Genomic DNA, 20,193 nt, shown 5'->3' with positions numbered 1-20,193 from the left:
CACACACACACACACACACACACACACACACGCCCACACACTTGCACACACCGATCCACACACTTACACACACTGATCCACTTACATACACACACACTAACCCTAACGCAATACACGCACCACCATGTTAACCATGCAAATAAACACCTCCCTCCTGGGGGCAGAGTGGACTGTAGGTTATTGGTCATGCTCTGACCCAAAATGCCGTTCCTCAAGGCCCGTGTCTTTCATCACCGGCTCCAGTGTGACCATGCTCTAAGTCACCGTGACAACGAATCCCAGCTGGGCGGCTGACACTTAACGCCTCTTTCAAGCTCAACCTTCAACTTCATCGCTTCACTCTAACCCCATAGGCTCCTTTGTATTATCCTACTCCATCCATCTCCCTCCCACTTTCCTGCTCTTGCACTTAGGTATATTTCTTTTATCCTCCATTCTCCATTTGATAACATTGCAGACTGTCTATTCTGATGGCGGCCGGCCTGTACCTCTGGGAATTTAATATGGAAATATCAAACTCCTAAAGCAACATATTTTGCACATTGAGAGGCTTCATTATTTGCACTGAAGCCTCTCCATTGAAGTGGTATCCCCTATGACCATGTGGTGGTATCTCAATCAATGCTCTCCCATCTATGTAATTATACGGGCCTATGGAACATACGACAATACCCTATATATGACACTCTGCTGCCCCCATGTGGTAATGCTGGGAGCTACCGTAGCCAGAGATCCACATGCTTGTCGGTTCCTTGTCGGACCTTTCCGCCAGCGTCCGATGGTAGATTGATTAATTTAAATTATTTATTGGCAATTGTCAAAGGGATACAAATAAAAACAGTAAAGGTTTTATAAAGTCCAAGTAAAGGGTTTATTTCAATTGAGGTCCTGCCTAACGAGGGCCGGCAGCTTATTATAGCTATATTAGAACACATTATATTTATAGAAGATGACATTTCTTCTAATTATAAAATATTTATTTTGTTATTCAAAATGCCACAAAAATGGAATGGCCGTAGTTGTTTTAACAACGTTGTTGGCACACGTTGTTATGGTTAATAAATATTTAACTCTTATTTACTGTATCGTACGTGGGTGGTTCAAATAATGTGAAGCCAATTCAGTTCGTCTCTCAGTATCAGTTAAGTACCCTGGTAGAGGGCGATTTGGCCGTTGGTGGGCAATGCATTAACTGCACATTATTATTGGAGATGCGCTGAACAAAGAATGAGGTTCGCTCACCCATCACATTTATGTGACGGGTGAGCGATCCTTGAAATTATGCCACATGTACTACTGCACTGCAAGAGATATAAGGAGAAGGGGGGGGGGGGGTGTATTCTTCTTGGAAGACATTGGTGAGACCACTCTCTCACTGCGCATTCTGCTGGGTCCTGCTGTCGAAGAATCAGAGCTTCAAGGCGTTAACTTTACAATCCCAACACACCACAGGAGTGTTTAACATGGTGTGATTTGTTTAAATAAAAAATTAAAAAAAATCCAAAGAACGGACCTCCAGACCTGTGGGTTGCAGCAATGCTCCTTATGGCGTGCTCGACTACCTCTATATGAAAAAAAATAGGAGAAGAAGAAGAGGCTCTGAGCCCTGCCGCAGCAGGATCCCAACCAGAGTTCCCAACCCGCTTGGTGACGTTGAACTCCAAGACAACAGAGGAAGCAGGGGGGAAGGCGGACGGACAGAATGGCGGCTGCACAGTGCCGTAGCTCAAAATGCACGGCAGAAAGGAAAGGGTTCAGGCGGGAACTTGATTCTTGGCGGCATAAACTGATCCACTGCGTTGGTAAGTGGCGTTTTTGCATGGTTGAATGTACAATTAAATAAAAAGATATTCCCCAACTCAAGAGTGTTTGTTTAATAACGCATCGACAGATGGCACTAGCCATCGCTAGCTGGGGAGCTAGCTGTTAAGTGGGAAGCTTGGGCTAGCTCCTGTTTGTAGCATCGGGTTGGTAGGCTGTGAGCGCTCGAGCGCGGGTCTCCTGTTTGAGACCGCTAAACTGGCAGGCTAATATGTGCTAACTGACTGGCTAGCTGTCTTGTTATGGCCCGTTTTCTTTGTCCAACCCCAGTCATCCACCAAGACGTGCTGCATTTCCTCCACCCTTTTATACAGTAACCATTATGGCAAAATGGGATGATTTTTCATGTTTCTTGGTTCGTGTCTCTATGCATTTGCAGTGTACTACATTCCCATACTACCGGTTATTAATGCCATGGGTGATGGCTCAGTAACGCTGCATGATCTGGGGGAGGGGATGGAGACGTTAATGGGGCTTGTGTTGGATGTCAAGTCGTTTTATCCGATTTTAAGTTTCAACGTCGACGGTTGTCACGTTGATCCTGTTACAGCTTGGCTTGTTATATTATCTCTTTGGGTGTAGTGGGCACTGTTGGACTTATCGGGATATATTCAATTCTAAGTGTCAATTATGCGGTACGGTTTCACAATACACCTGACGTTAATGTCAGTTATCTTATCTTTTACCTGACGAATTGCAAATCCCTGGGTCCGCTCCAGTGAGTCGGCTGGTCAAATGTATAGTTTATAGGGGAAACATGAAACGTTTCACGCTAGTGCTCAATCAAAAAGTAATTTTCGGATGGATTATGTGTGTTTATTACTTAAATTATTTGTCTGTATACCCGCTAACGAATATGCCCTTCTAAACTATATGCTGTTATAAGCACACATGGGTAATAATCATGGCCCTCGAGCTGAGATTTAGTGTTTTATTGTTTTTATTGGATTGTCCTTTTCTCTGTAATGATCTACAGAAAGATTAACCGTGTAATTTATTTTATTTTTTCCTCCAGGGGTTGAAAGCATCCTGGAGGGAATCTATGGCCCCATGCTGCTTAGAGACCTCAACATATTTGATGGTGGGTGTATATTAATATTAATTAATTTAGTGTTTGTGTGTGTACGCCTGCGTGTGGAGAAACGTTGCAAGGATCTGAGTCCATGTACCCAACATATTTGTGCTTGGTCGAATGTGTCCCTCAGACTGTGAACCCAAAGAGTCGGATGACTGGTCAGTGGAAGCCAGCTGCTCTCACTGTTCGTTCTGCACCCTCCCCCTGGATCAGCTCAGTGTAAGAAGAATGGCATCTTACTTTACAATTTGTCTTAAACTTCCTGTCATGTTCGGGTCAAATCTGACCGATTACCATTTCGATCAATCAAAGATATTGTGTTTTACATTTATTTGTCTCGAGGGCTTGTGATATCCTCCACACTAGGCATTTGAACATATACAGACCCTAGATTGTGTTCATCCATCAGATAGTACACAACAACAAATCTATCACCACCACACGTGCACACACACACACACACCTACACGCACACAAACACCTACACGTGCACACAAACACACACACTTTCACGCACACACACACCTACATGCGCACATACACGCACGCACACACACGTGAACCCCTTTCAGACTGAACAATTAGGTGTCCTCTCTTTCCCGTGCTTATGTGCCTATCCCCCTAAGTTAACCACACCTTCCAGTCTAAACGTATAAACCCTGTTCCACATTTCAAATTTACCAATTAGGTGTTTGTTATGGGAACCCGGCTCTTTCCCGGGCTTATGTGCCCATCCCCCCACGTGAACCACACTTTCGATACAAAATGTATGATATCTTCTCAGATCCCCTATATATAGCTTGCTTGTGCATTGCTCTTATTTTACTCTGAACACAATGAGTCGGCGCCTGATCAGACGATTTTCTGTCAGAGATGCTCTTGAACTTTTTTTTTCAAACTGATGAAGAGGGGATTGAAGTTGAACCAGAAATAGAAGAGGATGTCTCAGAAATAGAAGACAACGATCCTGATTTTGATCCAGACCATCATGAGACCAAACAGTCAACGGCGAGGAAGAGGCCCCTCAGGAAGAGGCACCTGGGGAGGGGGCACCTGAGGTGACATTCCAGTCCAAGGATGGCAACTTGCTCTGGTATTCATCCCCCCAGGACAGAGGAGGCAGAGCAAGAGGGGAAAATATAATTAGGATGACGCCAGGGCCAACACGGTATGCAACATCTCGTGTGGATGACATCAAGTCCAGCTTCCAACTCTTTTTTACCAAAGTCCATTGTGGAAATTATACTGGCGATGACAAACCTGGAAGGGGGGCGTGTGTTTGCGGACACATGGAAGGCATTGGACCGGGTAGACCTCAAAGCCTACATGGGTCTGTTGATTCTAGCAGGAGTACATCGGTCCAACAATGAGACTACAAAAAGTCTGTGGGATGCAGAGTCGGGGAGGCCTAAATTCCGGTCAACTATGTCCCTGCAGCAGTTTCATGTCCTCTCAAGAGTTATCCGATTTGATGACATCTACACGACCTTTCCGCTGGCGAGACGACAAACTGGCTGCCATCAGGAACGTTTGGGACGAGTGGTTGGAGCGCCGACCGCTGATGTACAACCCAGGCCCTGAGGTGGCAGGGGACGAGCGCCTGGTCCCTTTCAGAGGTCGCTGTCCATTCAAGCGGTACATCCCGAAGCAAGCCAGGCAAGTATGGGATCAAGATTTGGGCAGCATGTGATGCCAGGAATATGCAGGTTTACACAGGGAAACCTGTTACTGGAAGGCCAGAAAAAAACCAAGGCATGCGTGTTGCGTTGGACATGACAGCCGGTCTCAAGGGGCATAGCATCACATGTGATAACCTTTTCACATCACATGGGCTGGGTCAGGAGCTGCTGAAAAGAAAGATCACCATGGTGGGGACAGTGAGGAAGAACAAGCCTCAACTTCCCCCTGCACTGGTGTCGACCAGAGAGGGAGAGGCACTCATCCAAATTTGCTTTCAGTTACACACGCAGTATTGTGTCATGTTTGCCTAAGAAAGATAAGAATGTCATCCTGATGAGACTCTACACAAAGACGCAGCTGTCAGCAAAGCAGAGCACAGGAAGCACCAGATCATCCTGGACTACAACAGGAACAAAGGAGGCGTTGACTGCCTTGATAAGGTAATGTAGATTTTCATCTGTCATGCATCTGATTTTATTTATATTCATGTAAAACATTGCATTTGGTGTAAGACGGGTTCAATGTTGTTTCCAATCTATTTATTGTTTCTTTCATTGCAGCTTACTGGTACATACACCTTCAAGCGAATGACAGCTCGTTGGCCTGTGGCGGTGTTCCACAACATCCTCGATGTGCCTCTATGTAATGCATATGTGGTGGGGACAGCGATTGATGTTTCAAGAGGAGACTCTTCCTGGCAGAGCTTGGGAAAGCTTTAGTGACTCTGGAGCACTGCCCTGGCCGCTCTCCCCCTAAAAGAGCGGCAGAAACGGAAGAGATGTGAGCTCTGTGCCACTAGAGACAATAAGACAAGTCTTGCATGTTTCAAATGTGTTGCCTACGTTTGCAAGGCACACTGCGCCCTGGTTGCAAAATGCCACTCCTGTGTCTCACACACACACACACACACACACACACATACACATACACATACACACACACACTCTCACTGTGTTCATGTTGATGTTCTGTGATTTGGTCTGTTTCTGTCTTTTTTTTTTTTTTACAATAAATGTTAATTTTGGAATACAACTCTCAATTTCTGTGTCTATTCACTGTAGTTATTCATGTAAATCAGTAGTCTGTGACATTGTTTACAGGTTAAAAGGGAGTGAAATAAAATTTGGGGATCAATGGTTTTTGTATTAATGTAAGGGCAGTTAAAACAGTCCGGTCAAATTTTGACCCGGGAGAAACGAACACGACGCGAAGGTTAAAGCTAGATTGAGGGATTTCAACGGGTGGAATACACGGCTCATTAAGGAACTCTTCCCTTACAGGACCTTCCCCCCGCAGCCGCCTCCCCCCTCCACAGCCCGTCGGATTACTCCCCCTGTCAGGCCCCCACCCTCTCGGAGAGCAGCCAATCAGCTCAGCAGTTCCTCCAAGCTGTGTTCCACAAGAAAGGTGAGGTGGAGATTCTCTGGCATAGGGCTGTTCCCAATCAAGGAACAGCCCTATGCTCTGGGAATATTTGCTTTTGTTTTGACCTGTAAGGGGTGATGGTGTTAGGGGTGACGGCCCACCTCAATAGACTACTAATTATATCACTATTATATTGCTCTATTAGGAAATAACTGATAACGTTTTAAAAAACATTATTCGGATTTAACAAACATTTACGTTGCTTTGCTTGCAAGACTAACGCAAAAATCCTTGATCCAAAATGCAACACAGCTGATCTACACCCAGTTTCATTATCATTATACTCAAGATAATTTCTGTTCCCCAGATGTGCCCCATGGCTATGATTCCAACGTCCCATTGGCGGCCCAGGAACTGATGAAGAAGATGATCCACAAGTTTGCCATTGAATATGCCTCCAAGAGCCACGTCCACATGACGATGAATGGCCTCACCACTGACAACCTGTCACCTCAGCCCACACCCGGCGATCTGGATGCCCCCCTGGATCTCACCGTCCCCCGGGAGAAAGAGGAGGACGGGGAACCTGGGCCAGGTACAGAACTACTTTTGCTCTGTTCATGCTCCGTTAAAGAGATGCGATGCACCCAGAATCCCAGTGTGGCGTAAGACCATGTGACCAATGACAACTTCCTGAAATCCTGATTTGAGAGGCACCCGAGCTCATGCACTGGTGTGGTGACCTATGGTTTCCCTGGGTTGTAGATGCGGTGCTGGACCTGTCTAAAAGAACCTCTGTCTGCTCAGCAGCGCCGGTCACAGCGGATAACAAATCCTCAGGGTGAGTGCTGTTTCACTGGTTTATTTTACTGGTACCAAGAACCTTTATTTATTTGTTTCAAACTTCAAGAAGAATCAGAAACTGGTTCACAAAAGTGTGTGTTTTGAATCGGCTTACAAGGAAAAATAGCAGGAAATTATGCTTGACATTTCGTTTTGCTCTCAAGTCTACGCCACTTATTACACATATATTACAAACGCCAAAAGAAATCTTTTCAGGAATAATTTTGAAAATATGTCTCGGACGCTTTATCGTCAATACCTTTTCTTGTATAGCAATGTTTGCGCCCTGTCAATTTAAGTGTTATCATAAGGTATGTGTCTGCCTGCCAAATCTTTAATGGTGCCTCTTGTACGTTGTTGAGTGGTAGCGCCGTATTTGGCTGCAGCTAAGGGTTGTACAAAGGGGCACGTATGGTGTACTTGACAGTGATATTGCCTCTTTTTCTGTTTGTTTTGACTGATCCAGTTATGTTGAGTGTAATTACCCTACCCTCGAGCACGTAGGTCTGTCACTGAAGGAGATCACAAAACCACAGGGGGTTTCGCGCCTGTGCCAAAGTAACCACAGCCATTCACAAACTGTCCCACCTGGACGTGAAGAGGCTTTGCCACATACAATGTGTGTGCATACAAGAGACACTCGGCAGCCTGTGTGTGTGTGTGTGTTTGTGAGGAAAAATAATTGCAGGCATGAAACGTAAGAGACACAGTGATGTTACCAACCCCCGAGGCATAAAGGAGTGGACCCCCTCCGCTCTGCCCTTCTTGTCTTCCCTTTGCCAAAAAAAAAAAAAAACACAACCCTCTCCCCCTCCATCTCCTCCACCATCCTGACCCTGCTGTTTGGTCCTCCCATCCCTAGGAGGCAGCGCAGGCAGAGGGAGGACTACGTTGACAGAAGCTGGGAGCTGTCAGAGGGGCTGCTGTCCAAGGCCTTAAAGGATGTACGCTCAGGGAGGCTCCAGGAGCAGCGGGCCGCCCTCCTTTATGGGATCCCCCAACGCACCCTGAGGCAGGGCCTGGAGGGCTGGGCGGAGGAGAGGCTGGAGCTGCTGCACCGCCTCGCACAGCAAAGTAGTGAGGAGGCCGATCCGTTCACGCCGTACAACCTCACCTCGTCCACTCTGGGCGGGGAGGCCTGTCTGGTGCTCCAGAAGGTGGCGGCCTGGGCGGAGAAGGCGGAAAACGAGGGGGAAGCGGAGGAGCACAGCGACTATCACCTCCCCGCTGCCTTCTGCAGTGGCCTACAGAAGACGCTCTCGCTCTGCTTCCCTCAGCTCAGGGACACCCTTCAGCCCCCCGCGAGCCCCACCCCCAGCCTGGAAGCCCCCGCCTCCCTGCGAATCCCTCAGGTCCGCTCCACTTCCGACACCCGGTCAGCCGCCGCCGCCGCAGACTCCACCGGCGTGCCTGAGAAGCAACAACACCACAGCACCTCATTTGCCGCGAGCACTACCAATGCCGTCAACCCTGGCACCGCTGCTAGAGCACTCTTCAAACTCAGACCTCCTTACACGCAGGACACTTTCACGGGCGCGGCCAGTCACTCGCCCCTCCGCCTGGACCTACGGAGGTCTTCGCTGGATGACTCGGAGGAATGCGGGGACCGCCGCGACAAGGACAAGCAGCCGAGGAAGAAGCGCGGGCGCTACCGCCAGTACGACCACGATCTCTTGGAGGAGGCCATCACCATGGTGATGGGCGGTCGCATGAGCGTGTCGAAGGCCCAGGGAGTGTACGGAGTTCCGCACAGCACACTGGAGTACAAAGTCAAGGAGCGCTCTGGCACTCTGAAGAATCCCCCGAAGAAGAAGTCCCCCATCCCTTGTCTGTTCAACTCAAACTCTTCTGGCTCTGGCGCCAACGCCAGGATCGCCGTCTCAGGGACTAGCGCCTCAGCTGCTGCCACAAAAAGGTTCTAGACCACTAAACAACTTCTGGATGGTCGCCACAAGTGAACACCTCCTTCACCTCATACAGGATAAAGGTTTTCTGGAAATGCATAACACAGCACTTGCCTTTTTATAGAAGAAAAGATTGCTATTCAGGTCTTTTAACCTTTTAACATTGTCTGTTGTGATGACGGCCATTCTTTTGAGCAACCTTTCTCACTCTTGAGCAGGGGCTCAAATGATTTTAACTGAAAAATCTACAGGGACGTTAAAAGTACAGGTATTTTGTTAGAAGAATAAGGATTTCCCGGGTCCAGGTTGCTCTCGTCAGACAGAGATGCTGACGTCACATCTTTTTCATTCCAACGGTGTCTCCTGAATCACGACTGAGTCACCAAGATGTGGAAACCTCTCTAGCTCAGAAGAAGCATAACCTTCATATTCTCTGGCTGTAAGCTTATTCAGGTTTTTTTGAAGTCTAAAGGTTCCTTGTTGTTAGGGAACTGATGATTGTTACGTGCAGTTTTACTCTGGGTAACTCACCTAAGCTAATGAAGTGATTTAGAGCCATTATTAGGGCTGGGATTACGGTTTTCCAGTAACGGTTGTGGTTACTACATCATCCTTAGAGATTAATTGTTTTAAAGAGATTAGCTTTGGAAAGCCATTTCATGTCCATGTTTTGTTCTGTGTTTGTCAACGCTTGTCTAAATGTTGGTATAGTTGGAATGCAACCGTGACGCATGTATGAAGTGTGCGATAAGCTCACAAATGGTATGTTATTGTATGTTTTCTTTTCTTTTTTTTTTATCGTTTTTTCATAGATGAAACTTCTGTAGATCTGCGACCGTAGCTCTATATTATTTTCGACCTCATACATGACTGCTGCTGTATACTTTACCATGGAGACCTTTTTCCGAATCAAGGGCCTCACACACTCGTACAGAACCCCACCCCTTTACCCTAACCCCATTACCCTAATGGGGTTATCTGACCACATGCAATGTAAGCAAGGAGGCCAGGACCATTTGACTGAAGGATTTTGCAAGGCTGTGAAGCCGGGGAGATTAGTGAAGGTGGAGCGGCCTGAATTTCATGTCTTAATTGGAAGACTAATGGGATACCTTGTAAGCGCAAATCCTTAGTGTATTTTTCTCATTGTGGAGTCACTCCATCCGCTGTGCTACTATCAAAGCAGCAGTTCAGGGGTATTCACACAAAGCTGCTTTAACTTTATCTTGCTGCAGTGTCAGCCTGCCTGTCTTGCTCTGACCTCAATGCCACATATACCTCTCTAAGCTATTCTATTTTGCTTGCCTATATTCCAATGTGTTTCATAGTTAGGCCTTCATATTGTCTCGTATAAATATATTATATATAGAGTATGCTAAGGAATGAACTGTTCTGCTCAATGGACACTTGGTGAGCTTTCTCTCAAGGATTAATGGTGGTTCCACCATCCTCATTGATTGTTTGATTTGGAACTGGATTTGCTGCATTCAACTCCAAAAAAAGTTTTACAGTTGAGACGCTTCATGACGGGAGTTTGTAAGAATAAGCGACTGGCGAATGCAAAATAGCATAAATTATCTTTATTTTTAGCAGGAGCATGCCACGCATTAGATTGAAGAAGTGCTGCGCAAGTTTTGCCCTCATTTCAATGACAAGCAGCTGTTCTGCAAATGCCAGTCTGTAGCCCACACAAAACTAACTACTACCTGTAGTAGTTAAAAAATATAGATGAAAAGCGATATTCTTCTGTTGTTGGACTGATCAAAGTGTGGTTGGCTAGCCAGAATGACATTGGTCATTCTTATACAAAGTGGACCTAGGCCATGCTCAAATTGGTTTACTTGTTCCCTATATAGTGCACCATTTGGGGCTTTTTTGGGGCATCATTTTATAGTGCCGTTGAAAGTTACAAAGTGTACCACTTGTTAAAAGCCATAATTCACCGTAAAATAAGTGCAAAAATTATGCACTTATGCACAGTACTATGTCTCATGTTGAATTACGGGTTTCCTCTGCATCTGATGCATTCAATGAGATGTGGTTGGCATTTACAGCTTCTTTATACAATTGAGCTGTCAAAGGTGACATCTCACACGTGTGCTTGTTTATCCAACCAATACACCTCACATAATTTAGTGTCCAAATCTCAATTCCCTGCCTTGCTCTATGGGTAAATAGGGTACTATATAGTGTTCATGGTATAGGCAAGGCTTATGGAAGGAGGGAACAAGTGAACCAATAGAAACATGTACCATCACAGAAATGGTATTTGGCGTTTTCCTTATTGATGGATTTGAGCCCTTACTTTTGGCCAATTTTAAAACGACTTGGAAAATGTTGCTTGAGATCTTATTTTTTTGTCAGTTATGCATCTGTTTATTTGTAATCTATAGACAGAAGTCAGTTGGCCAAAAAAAAACCCTGACTTTGAAATTCAGTGGCATTTAAGCTAGCTCAAAAGACTGGTAACTAAAAACAATACTGAATGTCTATGCCATAACAGTACACCGGTGCCTGCACCAAGACTGCTGGAAATTCAGGAGGTTGTCTCTTCTCTCAGAATGGAGATCTATTTATGACAGTAGGCCAGTTCTATTACTGTCGACTGGAGAAAAATAACTTTGATTATATGTTGTCCGCTTTGATTTTATTGCAGTATATACTTATGACACTCCAGGCTTGAATTTTCTCTGGAAAACAACTTATTCATGGACTGAACTACTGATGATTTGAAGGAATGAATGAAGGGAAATTGGCTATTTATGCATAAACCACTTATTGCACTTATGATTTGTAAGAATTGTTTTTAAATTATTGTGAAATTGTTTTGTGTTGATGTTGCTGCATACTTATTTATTGATTGTGATTAAGAACTGTGATTTTACTAGATTTATTGTTGTGGTTCCTGATTTGAAATGAGGCACTTTGATGCAAAGTGAAATGTATATTGATGAAATTGCATGAAAGAGTTAACACTTTTGCCATTCTAATTTATTCTTTCTTGATCTTTCCCTCATTTGGTGTCAATTGGTGCTTACATTTGTGAGATTACTTTTGAGTACATATTCAAGTTGGTCAAACCAAACTCGGAGGGTTCAAATATCATGATATAAATCCCTAATACAATCATTAAAGATGATATTCTGAGGAAAATAATGCTTTCAATCCAATCTAAAGTACTTTAACACTACTAATACTAAATATGTTAATGAGATAGTTAACTTTTTTTTTTTAAAGGCATTGCTTGCAGGACTGATTTAAGGACCAGATGTAACAATTTTAAGGTTTCATTGATGTTTGTCAGGTGCAGTGCTTTTGAGTCCTTATGTTTTTGAGCGTTCTAACAATCGTTCTCTTCAGCTTTGCTGCAGAATTTTGTCTTTTGCCTACAGCAACTCATCCAATAAAATAATTCTGATATTGTGATATAGTCCGGTTTTTATGTTAAGTGTTTAATCTCTTGTCCTCCCTTTTGAATTTGGTTTCCTAAAAATCCCATTAGGTTAAAAAGAAGCAGAGCAGCATAATGACATTACAAAGAAAGTGCACATGTTACTTGCCTTATTTTCATTGTTCTATTTAAGAGAGAAGAGAAGCTCTTGGTTTAACTTGCATTCAATCCATTTTTAAAATCTAATGTGAGACCCTGTTTAACCTTGCTCTTTGTATTTGTTTCTTCTAGCTTGCCGTTAAAAGAAGAACTGGGTGGTCCAGAGAAGCTGATGACTGAAGGCGGCCAGGTCAATGAGAACTCGGCATTGGAGAAGGTTCTCAACTCACTCTGCCCGGCTCACCGTTCTTTGATCAGCCAAATCTTGATGCTGGCACGCCAGGAACAACTGCTGTCCCTACCAAATCCCAGGCTGGCCGGTCAGGATGCATCTAAATGCTGCCACCACTCGTTGACCTCACAGAATAATCTGCCACCGTGTTGCTTTCCATTAAGTAACTCTAAAAGTCTCAGTGGCGCCCCACACTACCCTCTTGTTGACTGTGCTCATCAAGGTTGCAGTAAGACCTTGTACAGTCCAGCTGAATCTAAGTTTAGTTGTACCCTCCGTTGCTGTCCGCTAAGTGAAAGTAAGGCTTCTCAGGGCCCGTGTTGTTGTATAGAGAGCTCCTACCCTGTTTCCTGCCATGAGAATCTCCTCTGCACCTCCTGCCAGCACCTCACCGGACACCAGACAAAGAATCATTGTTCCTCCTCATCGTCCCCCAGTCTATGCCCCTCCTCTCAGGTATGCCCTGCCTCTTCCATTTGCTGTAACAGTCACTGCCCCGTCTCATGTCTCTGCCATTCAAGCCACACCTGCTTAGCTCAAACTAGGCAGACTATGGAAAAAGAGGGTGAAGACGTGGATCCCCCTTGTCCTGTGCTGAAGAGAGAACACAGCCCCTCCCCTCCTCCACTTTCTCCAATCCCACCAGACCTCACCAGCATAGCAGAGGAAAAACCTCCCCTTCTGCCTCTTTACTCTCACGATGAGCACCTTCCACTCGTGGACAACCAACATCTAGATGCAAGGCTGCAGGAAGCACCTTCAGACATTGAAGATGCAGCCGAGTTGAATGGTGTAGCTGCAGGTGGTCAGACACAGAAGAATTCAAACAGGAGTTTGCTTCGGGACGTTGTTGATCGTTTCACAGAAAAACTGGAGACAATCAGACCTCAGGATAAAGACCCCCCACAGTTGAGTTCCTCTCCGGAACACGGTATTGAGAAAGAAGAGGCTCCCAGTTCCCCATCCCCTCAGAGCATCCCGTTTCACGCCGATGCCCATCTTAGTGAAATAATCACCACGGTGCTCCACACCGGTAGCGACAGTGACTATAACCTGAGTGAGCTATTTCATCAGCATGATAACAAAGAGGCCAAGCCCCCAAATACCCGGGCCCGTCGAAGGCAGGAGGTCCTTGCGTCTTTGACATTGCCAGCCAACCTTGCGTCCAGCCGACGACACAGTTTAAAAATAAAACGGGAGCTTGCCATGCTCGACCCATCCTGTTGCAGGAGAAAAGTGCCACAAGCCAAAAGAAAATTAAAAGATGGCAGTAATTCTAGCTCCCCAGTATCTAGTTCATCCGACACCGCGCCTGTGAAGGAGGCTACAAGGGAATCTGGAATCCAGGAAAATGAAATGGTCCAGATCAGTGGCAAATTAAGTGTGGAGAGCGGGAATTTTGGAGACAGCAGTAAAGAAATGGGGAGAATGACAGGAAAGACCAAGGATAAAGTCACTGACTACACTAGGAATGATGGATTAGAGAGTCCAGTGTTTGAACAGAGAAGGGTGGAAGTGAACACAATCAAAGCTGAGGAAGACGGATTTGAGGTGAAAGAAGATATACAAACGATCATAGTCAAAGAGGAAATTGAGACCATTGAAGTGGGACAAAATGTGCCTGCCATCGAGGAGAAGGCAAGTTTCCAACAAACCCTGAAACCCCCCTGTAAACTGCAGATGAAGCCCTGCAGAGTGGTTTCCGAAGGAAATTACCAGAGCTGTGCCGAAAGGCATACCATAGTGGGCAACCATTTAGAAAATGAAGAAAGCATAGAGGAATCGGATAAAAGGCTGACTCGCAGCAGAGGGCTTGGAGGTCGACGAAAGACAATTGCCCCTTTTCAGTCAAGCAAATCCAGGGACGCTACAAGATCCAAGAGGAACATAGTACCTCCCCAGCGCTTCTCTTCCTACGTCACAGAGCCGAGGAAGATGTACTTTGTTGCTTGTTTCTCTGAGAACATCTTCAATCCAAGAACCTTAGTGGACAGTGTGGGGCAATCTACTACTAGCATCGACTCACAGAACCTAGATCTTATGGACCCCCTGCTTGACTCAGGAAAAACCCCAAGTCAAGCAGCGCACTCGACTAAACCCACTGGAGCAGAGGACGACCTGACGCCCAAAGTACTAACGGGTTCCTCTAATGCAGATCAAAGTCAGGGATTTTCAGTTTCTTTGCGTTCCACAAGGCTGAGTCCTTCCAAGTACAGTTCAAAAAATAAAACGGACGTGAGAGACAGTGCAGCCAGACCTTATGGTAGGTTACGTTCGTCTTCAACGAAACCACACGCTCTAGAGTCTGTAACTGTTTGTAGAACACCCACCCCCAAGTCCAGTCCAAGCTTTTCCGATGTTGACATTCCTCCTAATCCGTCTGAACTCCCCTTTGAGTTTAGTAGCCCAATTAAGATCATGTATGTTTCTCCGGTTATAAATGAGGAAGGGGTTAAATATTGCTTGAAGTCCGCAGCCTCAAGTTCCGGTGGACAAGTAGTGCACAACTTTGACCCCTGTGAGCAGTCGTCATGGGCAGGAACACCTGAAACGAGCAACGGTACAGAGCGTGCTATCTTCCAGATTGGTTCAAACTCCGCCCCTCTAAAGAGTGCTACCTCCTCTCCAAAATCAGCCTCCCCATCTCCTAAAAAGGTCTCAACTCCCCTCAAATCTCCCTCAACCCCTCCATTATCAGGCTCCCCAACACTCAGATCTGCTTCTTCACCGACAAAGGTGGTGTCTGTATCCCCTAAAGGTTCCAGAAGATCAGGAGAACTCACTCCATTGAAGCGTGTAGCAAGAACAGAAAACCAGAGATCCCCAGCAGATCTGGGGAGTTCTCATGAAATAACCCCAACGCCAAAGAGGCGTCCTGGGCGACCAAAAAAGCTTGGTCCACGACTGGAACAAAAGGCCAAAAGGCCCATTGGTCGTCCGCGGAAACAGACCACTACGGGTCCTATACAGGAAGGAAATGCAGACGTTGTTAAAGCTATTGAAGGTGCCAACATGGAGAAAGAAAACAAGAACCTGAAAATAACGGTAGTTTATGGGCGATCCAGAAGAAACAAAAGGGTGGTCTCTGAGGGCCAAGGACAACAAGAGCTCTGTGAGACCGCACAATCAGTGGAACGGAACATTGATTTTCGCAATTTACTGCATGGCACACAAGAACATTCTGATGTTGTCAAAGCAGCCTCCCCAGAATGTCTAAAAGAACTGAACTTGGTAAGACCTGTGAATGACGAGTCCGCCCCTCCTGCAAGTAGTAACATCAAATGTCAGAAGCTTCAAGGTGCCATCTCAATTAGAAAACCTGGAAGACCTGCAAAAGTTAAGATATCTGGGATCTCCGTTACGGTTACCACAGTATCCCCGAGGCAGCGCAAAATACAAATGGACAAGGATGTTAAGCGGTCTCAAGAAACACTTCAAAGAAGAAAAACACTCTTACCAGAGTTCAATTATATCAAAGAGACGTGGAACAGTGACTGTCCTTCAAGGAATGAATGCAGGCACAAAGAGGGGAAGGGTGTGACAAAAGATGAAGGTAAAGCAAAGCGGCTAGACCGGCCTGTAGCCGTACGTCATTCAGTGAGGGTAAGGAAACCTTCAATCTACTTGCTGCACTCTGTGGCCACCTCATCCTCCAGGTCCTACAGCCATAGCACAGCTCTAATACGCAGTTCCAGAAAGCTTCTGTTGAACAAGGCCATCAACCAAAGGAAACTAGAAAAGGCTCAGGACTGTTTAGAAAACCTAAAAGATAAAAGACAGTCTCTGGGACGGGAGAAAAATCCAATCCGTCAGGACTTGAGCCAGGTCGCAGCAGTATCAGTAGACTCAATTTTCCCTCCTCAAGAGACAATGAAGTGGTGGGCAGCATCGGCAGAGAAAAAGGATTTGAACCAGGAATTTGCCAGACGGATACAACTAGTCTCAGACACCTGGGTGTCGGATATTGACAACCAGCAGAAATGTTCCTTAAAACCTAGATCAGGACCACCCAGCAAGAGGTCCCGATGTTCCTCTGTGGTGCGAGCGCTTTTTGACTGTCCTCCCGACAAACCAAGTTCATGTAGCATGCAGCAGCTCGGCTCCTGGTTCATGCAAACCACAGAGACCAAACCTCTGGCCATTGTCAAAAAGGCAAGTTCCCGAAATCCATATGAATTCATGCATTATCCCCGTTCTACTAACAACAATGAAGGTGTCTGCCCTAGTCCACAGGCAGAGCGACTTCGCAAACATATAAAAAAGTTTGCTAAAACTGTGCCAAAGAGTCCACTTGCGCACCGGCTGGCTCTGGAAAGGCTGAGGAATGGAAACAAAACTTTATCAGCAGGAAACATCAAACGTCAACTTTTCACTTCTAGGTTTGCGCCGGGGCGGCTGAGCAGAACCGTTAGCAAGTATGCAACCACTCTATTGAGGGCAAAGGCCAGGTTCCTAACATGCCTTCAAAGGAACGGGTTGCCCAAAAGGCAGAGAAAAGACTGGTGGCCATCAGTAACTGCACAGAAACAAAGAGATAAAGCATTATCTAGATTGTCACCTGCTCACCAGGCTTTGGACGGCTCGGAGAAAGGGTCAGCCGACCCTTTACCAAAAGAGGACAGTCTCAGCTCGAAAGCCTGGAGCCCTGAGAAACTAAAGGAATGCCGGGTTTTTCTGAAGAAGATCAACTCGCCAGTCAGCGAGTCCACTGCAGAGGAAGAATTGGACTCCTGCAAAGTGACACTGGATGATTGGTCCCCTTCTGCCTATCGCTTTGCAGGCAGCGAGGGTGGTCTGGCAAGGGAGAATGAAGCTGTGAAAACTGATAGGAAGGCAAAATTGAAAGCCGGGAGCAACTCTGACGAGTCTTCTAGTTCTGTATCAAAGTCTCCACAGGAACAAGCCGAAGTGCAAATTGGCCAGAAAGAGGAACAGAACGCTCCTGTGATTGTATCCACTGGAGCACCACAGCCGCCATCTGTGAAGATGTTAAGACAATCACGGGTGAGGGGTCTGTCTGGACCGAGATGGTCTGACTTTGTTCTAGGTAATTATCCTAGACTTTTTTTTGGTAGCATTGCTTCTGCAGTGAGCTAATTTTCCTGACTAATTCTGTGTTTCTCATCAGTTATCGTGATATATGCTTTGTTCCTTTCTCTCTTGACAGAAAATTAACTGAAGCTCGAAGCCTTTCCTTCGTGGGAGAGGCGGTGGTGAATCCTGGTGCCTTTTGGACATTCGGCCAAACCACAGAGACCGGCCAGCTCACTCCTGTCGTCTTACCCTCAGCATTTATGTAGCAGTCTAACTTAAAAACATGAGGTTGCACTATTTTTAGGGGGAGAAATTTCTTTCTCCCTCAGCTCTTATTATTTCCGCCGCTTTGTATGTACAAAAAACTATATTTTATTTTTGATTTCAACTCGGTCTCGTTTCTGAAGATGTGTAGCACGTTAAATGAACAAGTTGAAGAGCGGTTTGAATCAGATCCACGGATCCAGTTGAGATGGGGTTGTTAAATGAAGGAAAGCGCTTGACCGCATTAAGGCAGCACCAGGCCACCAAGCATAACTTTCTGCTAGTGCTAGAATGTATTTTCTTCTTGAATTTTCAATTCTTTCAATTCTTAACCTTTAAACCGATAACCAGCTATTGACATTAGCTGCTTTTGTCCCAACTAGCGCCATGAAGATGGATAAAAACATGTACATATTGTGCCATTATTGAATGTTCCCCAGAAAGTGCACATGTTGGCCCTTAATTATTATAGTTATTAACGTCACAGAAGTCATACGTTTTGATAAAAATGTTCTCCCATGACGTTCTCCCAAGAAAGATGCTCTTCTATATTTTGATTAGTTTTGTTTTGCTTCACGTCAGCCAATTTACTAAAAAACCTAATGCCTGATTGCATGGGTGGTGGCCGGCGTGAGCAGCAGTCAATAAGTACTTCACTGTAGATATTGTCTGCTATTTATTTCTTGAACAAAACATCAATGAGCAGTCTTAAGACCAAATTTTGTTTTTCTTCCACTACAATCATTTCAATTTTTTGTATTATCCTTTTACAGATTTGCAGATCTCAGCCGCCATTAACATGGAACCCTGTTTTACCCCCATTCTCCCTGTGAAATACATAGAGGTACAAACCAGTCCATGTGGTAGAATGTATTCTCATTGCTGTTTATTGCCATCTTAAAGCATCAGTTAACTTATTACTTAAAGCCTACCTGTTGCACTATTGCATCTGTTGAGATTATCACTCCCGTAGATCCCACTAGATCCAACCAATCCTATTTTGCACATCCTTATCCACTCTTACTGTAAGAATCCTAGGTGCAATAAAAATCCCAAATAATCAATATTCTTGTAATAACCTCACTGCTAACAGACACATGGATGTTATTAACTGTGATCACAAGTTCTGAGATTGCAGATGGACGTCTGCCGTAAAGAGCCGTGCATCGCGATTTATCGCAACACTATTTCCCCACCCAAGTTAGTGGAAAGAATTGCAAAGGATTTTGTTAATTACCTCCAATTAATCTTGGGATGAAAATGTTTTCCTGCCTTTTGTTTAGACTGGGTCAGGTGCCAAGAGATCTCCATAGGTCAAAATGTGTGTCTGTGTGTGTTGCTCGTTGCCATTGTTAATTGTGGGTGGTCAGTCTTGTGACTATGGAAACTTAGCCCGTCAAAACCCCTGGTGCTTAACTGTTGTATATGTTCTCAAATGTTTTTATACTTTCTCTTATAGATGTAACAAGGAATTATCTTGTCGATAGAATAAAGTTTCTTTTCAAATATGCCCGCTGTTTGAAATGACTTTTGTGGAAACTCCAGCTAGAGATGGGTTAAAAACACAATTAGGGTGTAGCTGAATAGTCTAGTTCACGGTTAATGCTGCTTTAGGTAAGACTGGAGTTGTAAAGACAAGCAGAAGAGGGTGTGGTTTGGAGTCCCGAAGCAATGAGGGTGAGGTGGCCTGGTTGGTCAGAAATGAGGCAGGAGGGGTCTAAAATCAATATAGTCCATACATAAGCAGGCGCAGTCAGCTCTGAACTCATTCTCTAGCAAATGCGTGAATCAGCCATTTTTGTAATAAGTGTACCGCGATGGAATACATCGGTACATATTCCCTGCATCAAGCATCGCCTGATGTCCAAATCCACATCCGACAAACATCAAGATAACTTAACATCCATGATATAGCCCTGGAATCTAGTCAAAGCTGATTTCAATACAATTTCCTGTAACATAAATAATGCTGCCCTCTTTAACAAGAATCTTACCTCCGTCCCTCCAAAACCCTTCCCACTCACCTCCCAGCCAGATAGAGGAAAGAAAACTCAGTCCCCCCCCCCCCCCTGCTAAATGAGTGGGGCTTAATCTTACACATTGCTGCTTTAATTACACATCAAAATCGTCCTCACCCAGCCGAGTGACTAAGTGAACCTATTTGTTTAGTCACTTCACAACAGCGATAACATTTGTCACACCTATAAATGTCAATTTACTTTTCAGCCAGAGTTTTCCTTCAAATTGGGTTTCAATGATATTTTTGTAAATGGTCGTGCAGGTGTAGACCGCATACACAATCTCGAATATCAAATGTTGGATTCTATCATCGCCATTAGGAACACCGTCGCCTACACTCCAGCGGGCCAACGCCTTCCCTTTCCATGCAAACACGATGGGTGGACTTGTAATTACTTTTGACGTT

General features: G+C 45.2%; 1 protein-coding gene across 4 annotated transcripts; it reads left to right on the top strand.

Moving 5' to 3' along the window:
* Positions 1-1,347: 1,347 nt before the first annotated feature.
* On the top strand, positions 1,348-19,278 carry lcorl (ligand dependent nuclear receptor corepressor-like). Of its 4 annotated transcripts, XM_060048044.1 has the most exons (9): positions 1,349-1,802; positions 2,837-2,902; positions 3,027-3,115; positions 5,857-5,983; positions 6,309-6,536; positions 6,707-6,782; positions 12,371-14,203; positions 14,333-17,517; positions 17,638-19,278. In XM_060048044.1, the coding sequence occupies exons 1-9, from the start codon at positions 1,703-1,705 to the stop codon at positions 17,643-17,645; spliced, it is 5,712 nt and encodes a 1,903-aa protein (XP_059904027.1). In that variant the 5' UTR covers positions 1,349-1,702; the 3' UTR covers positions 17,646-19,278. The 4 variants fall into 4 exon arrangements, with proteins under 4 accessions (XP_059904026.1, XP_059904027.1, XP_059904025.1 ...); XM_060048043.1 differs by having other exon boundaries at positions 1,348-1,802; positions 12,371-17,474; XM_060048042.1 differs by having other exon boundaries at positions 12,371-17,517.
* The last annotated feature ends 915 nt before the right edge of the window (positions 19,279-20,193 follow it).

The sequence above is a fragment of the Gadus macrocephalus genome, chromosome 3, assembly GCF_031168955.1.
Source record: "Gadus macrocephalus chromosome 3, ASM3116895v1".
Taxonomy (NCBI): Eukaryota; Metazoa; Chordata; class Actinopteri; order Gadiformes; family Gadidae; genus Gadus; species Gadus macrocephalus.
The sequence above is the reverse complement of the archived record's forward strand: the minus strand, read 5'-3'. Positions and strand labels throughout refer to the sequence as shown.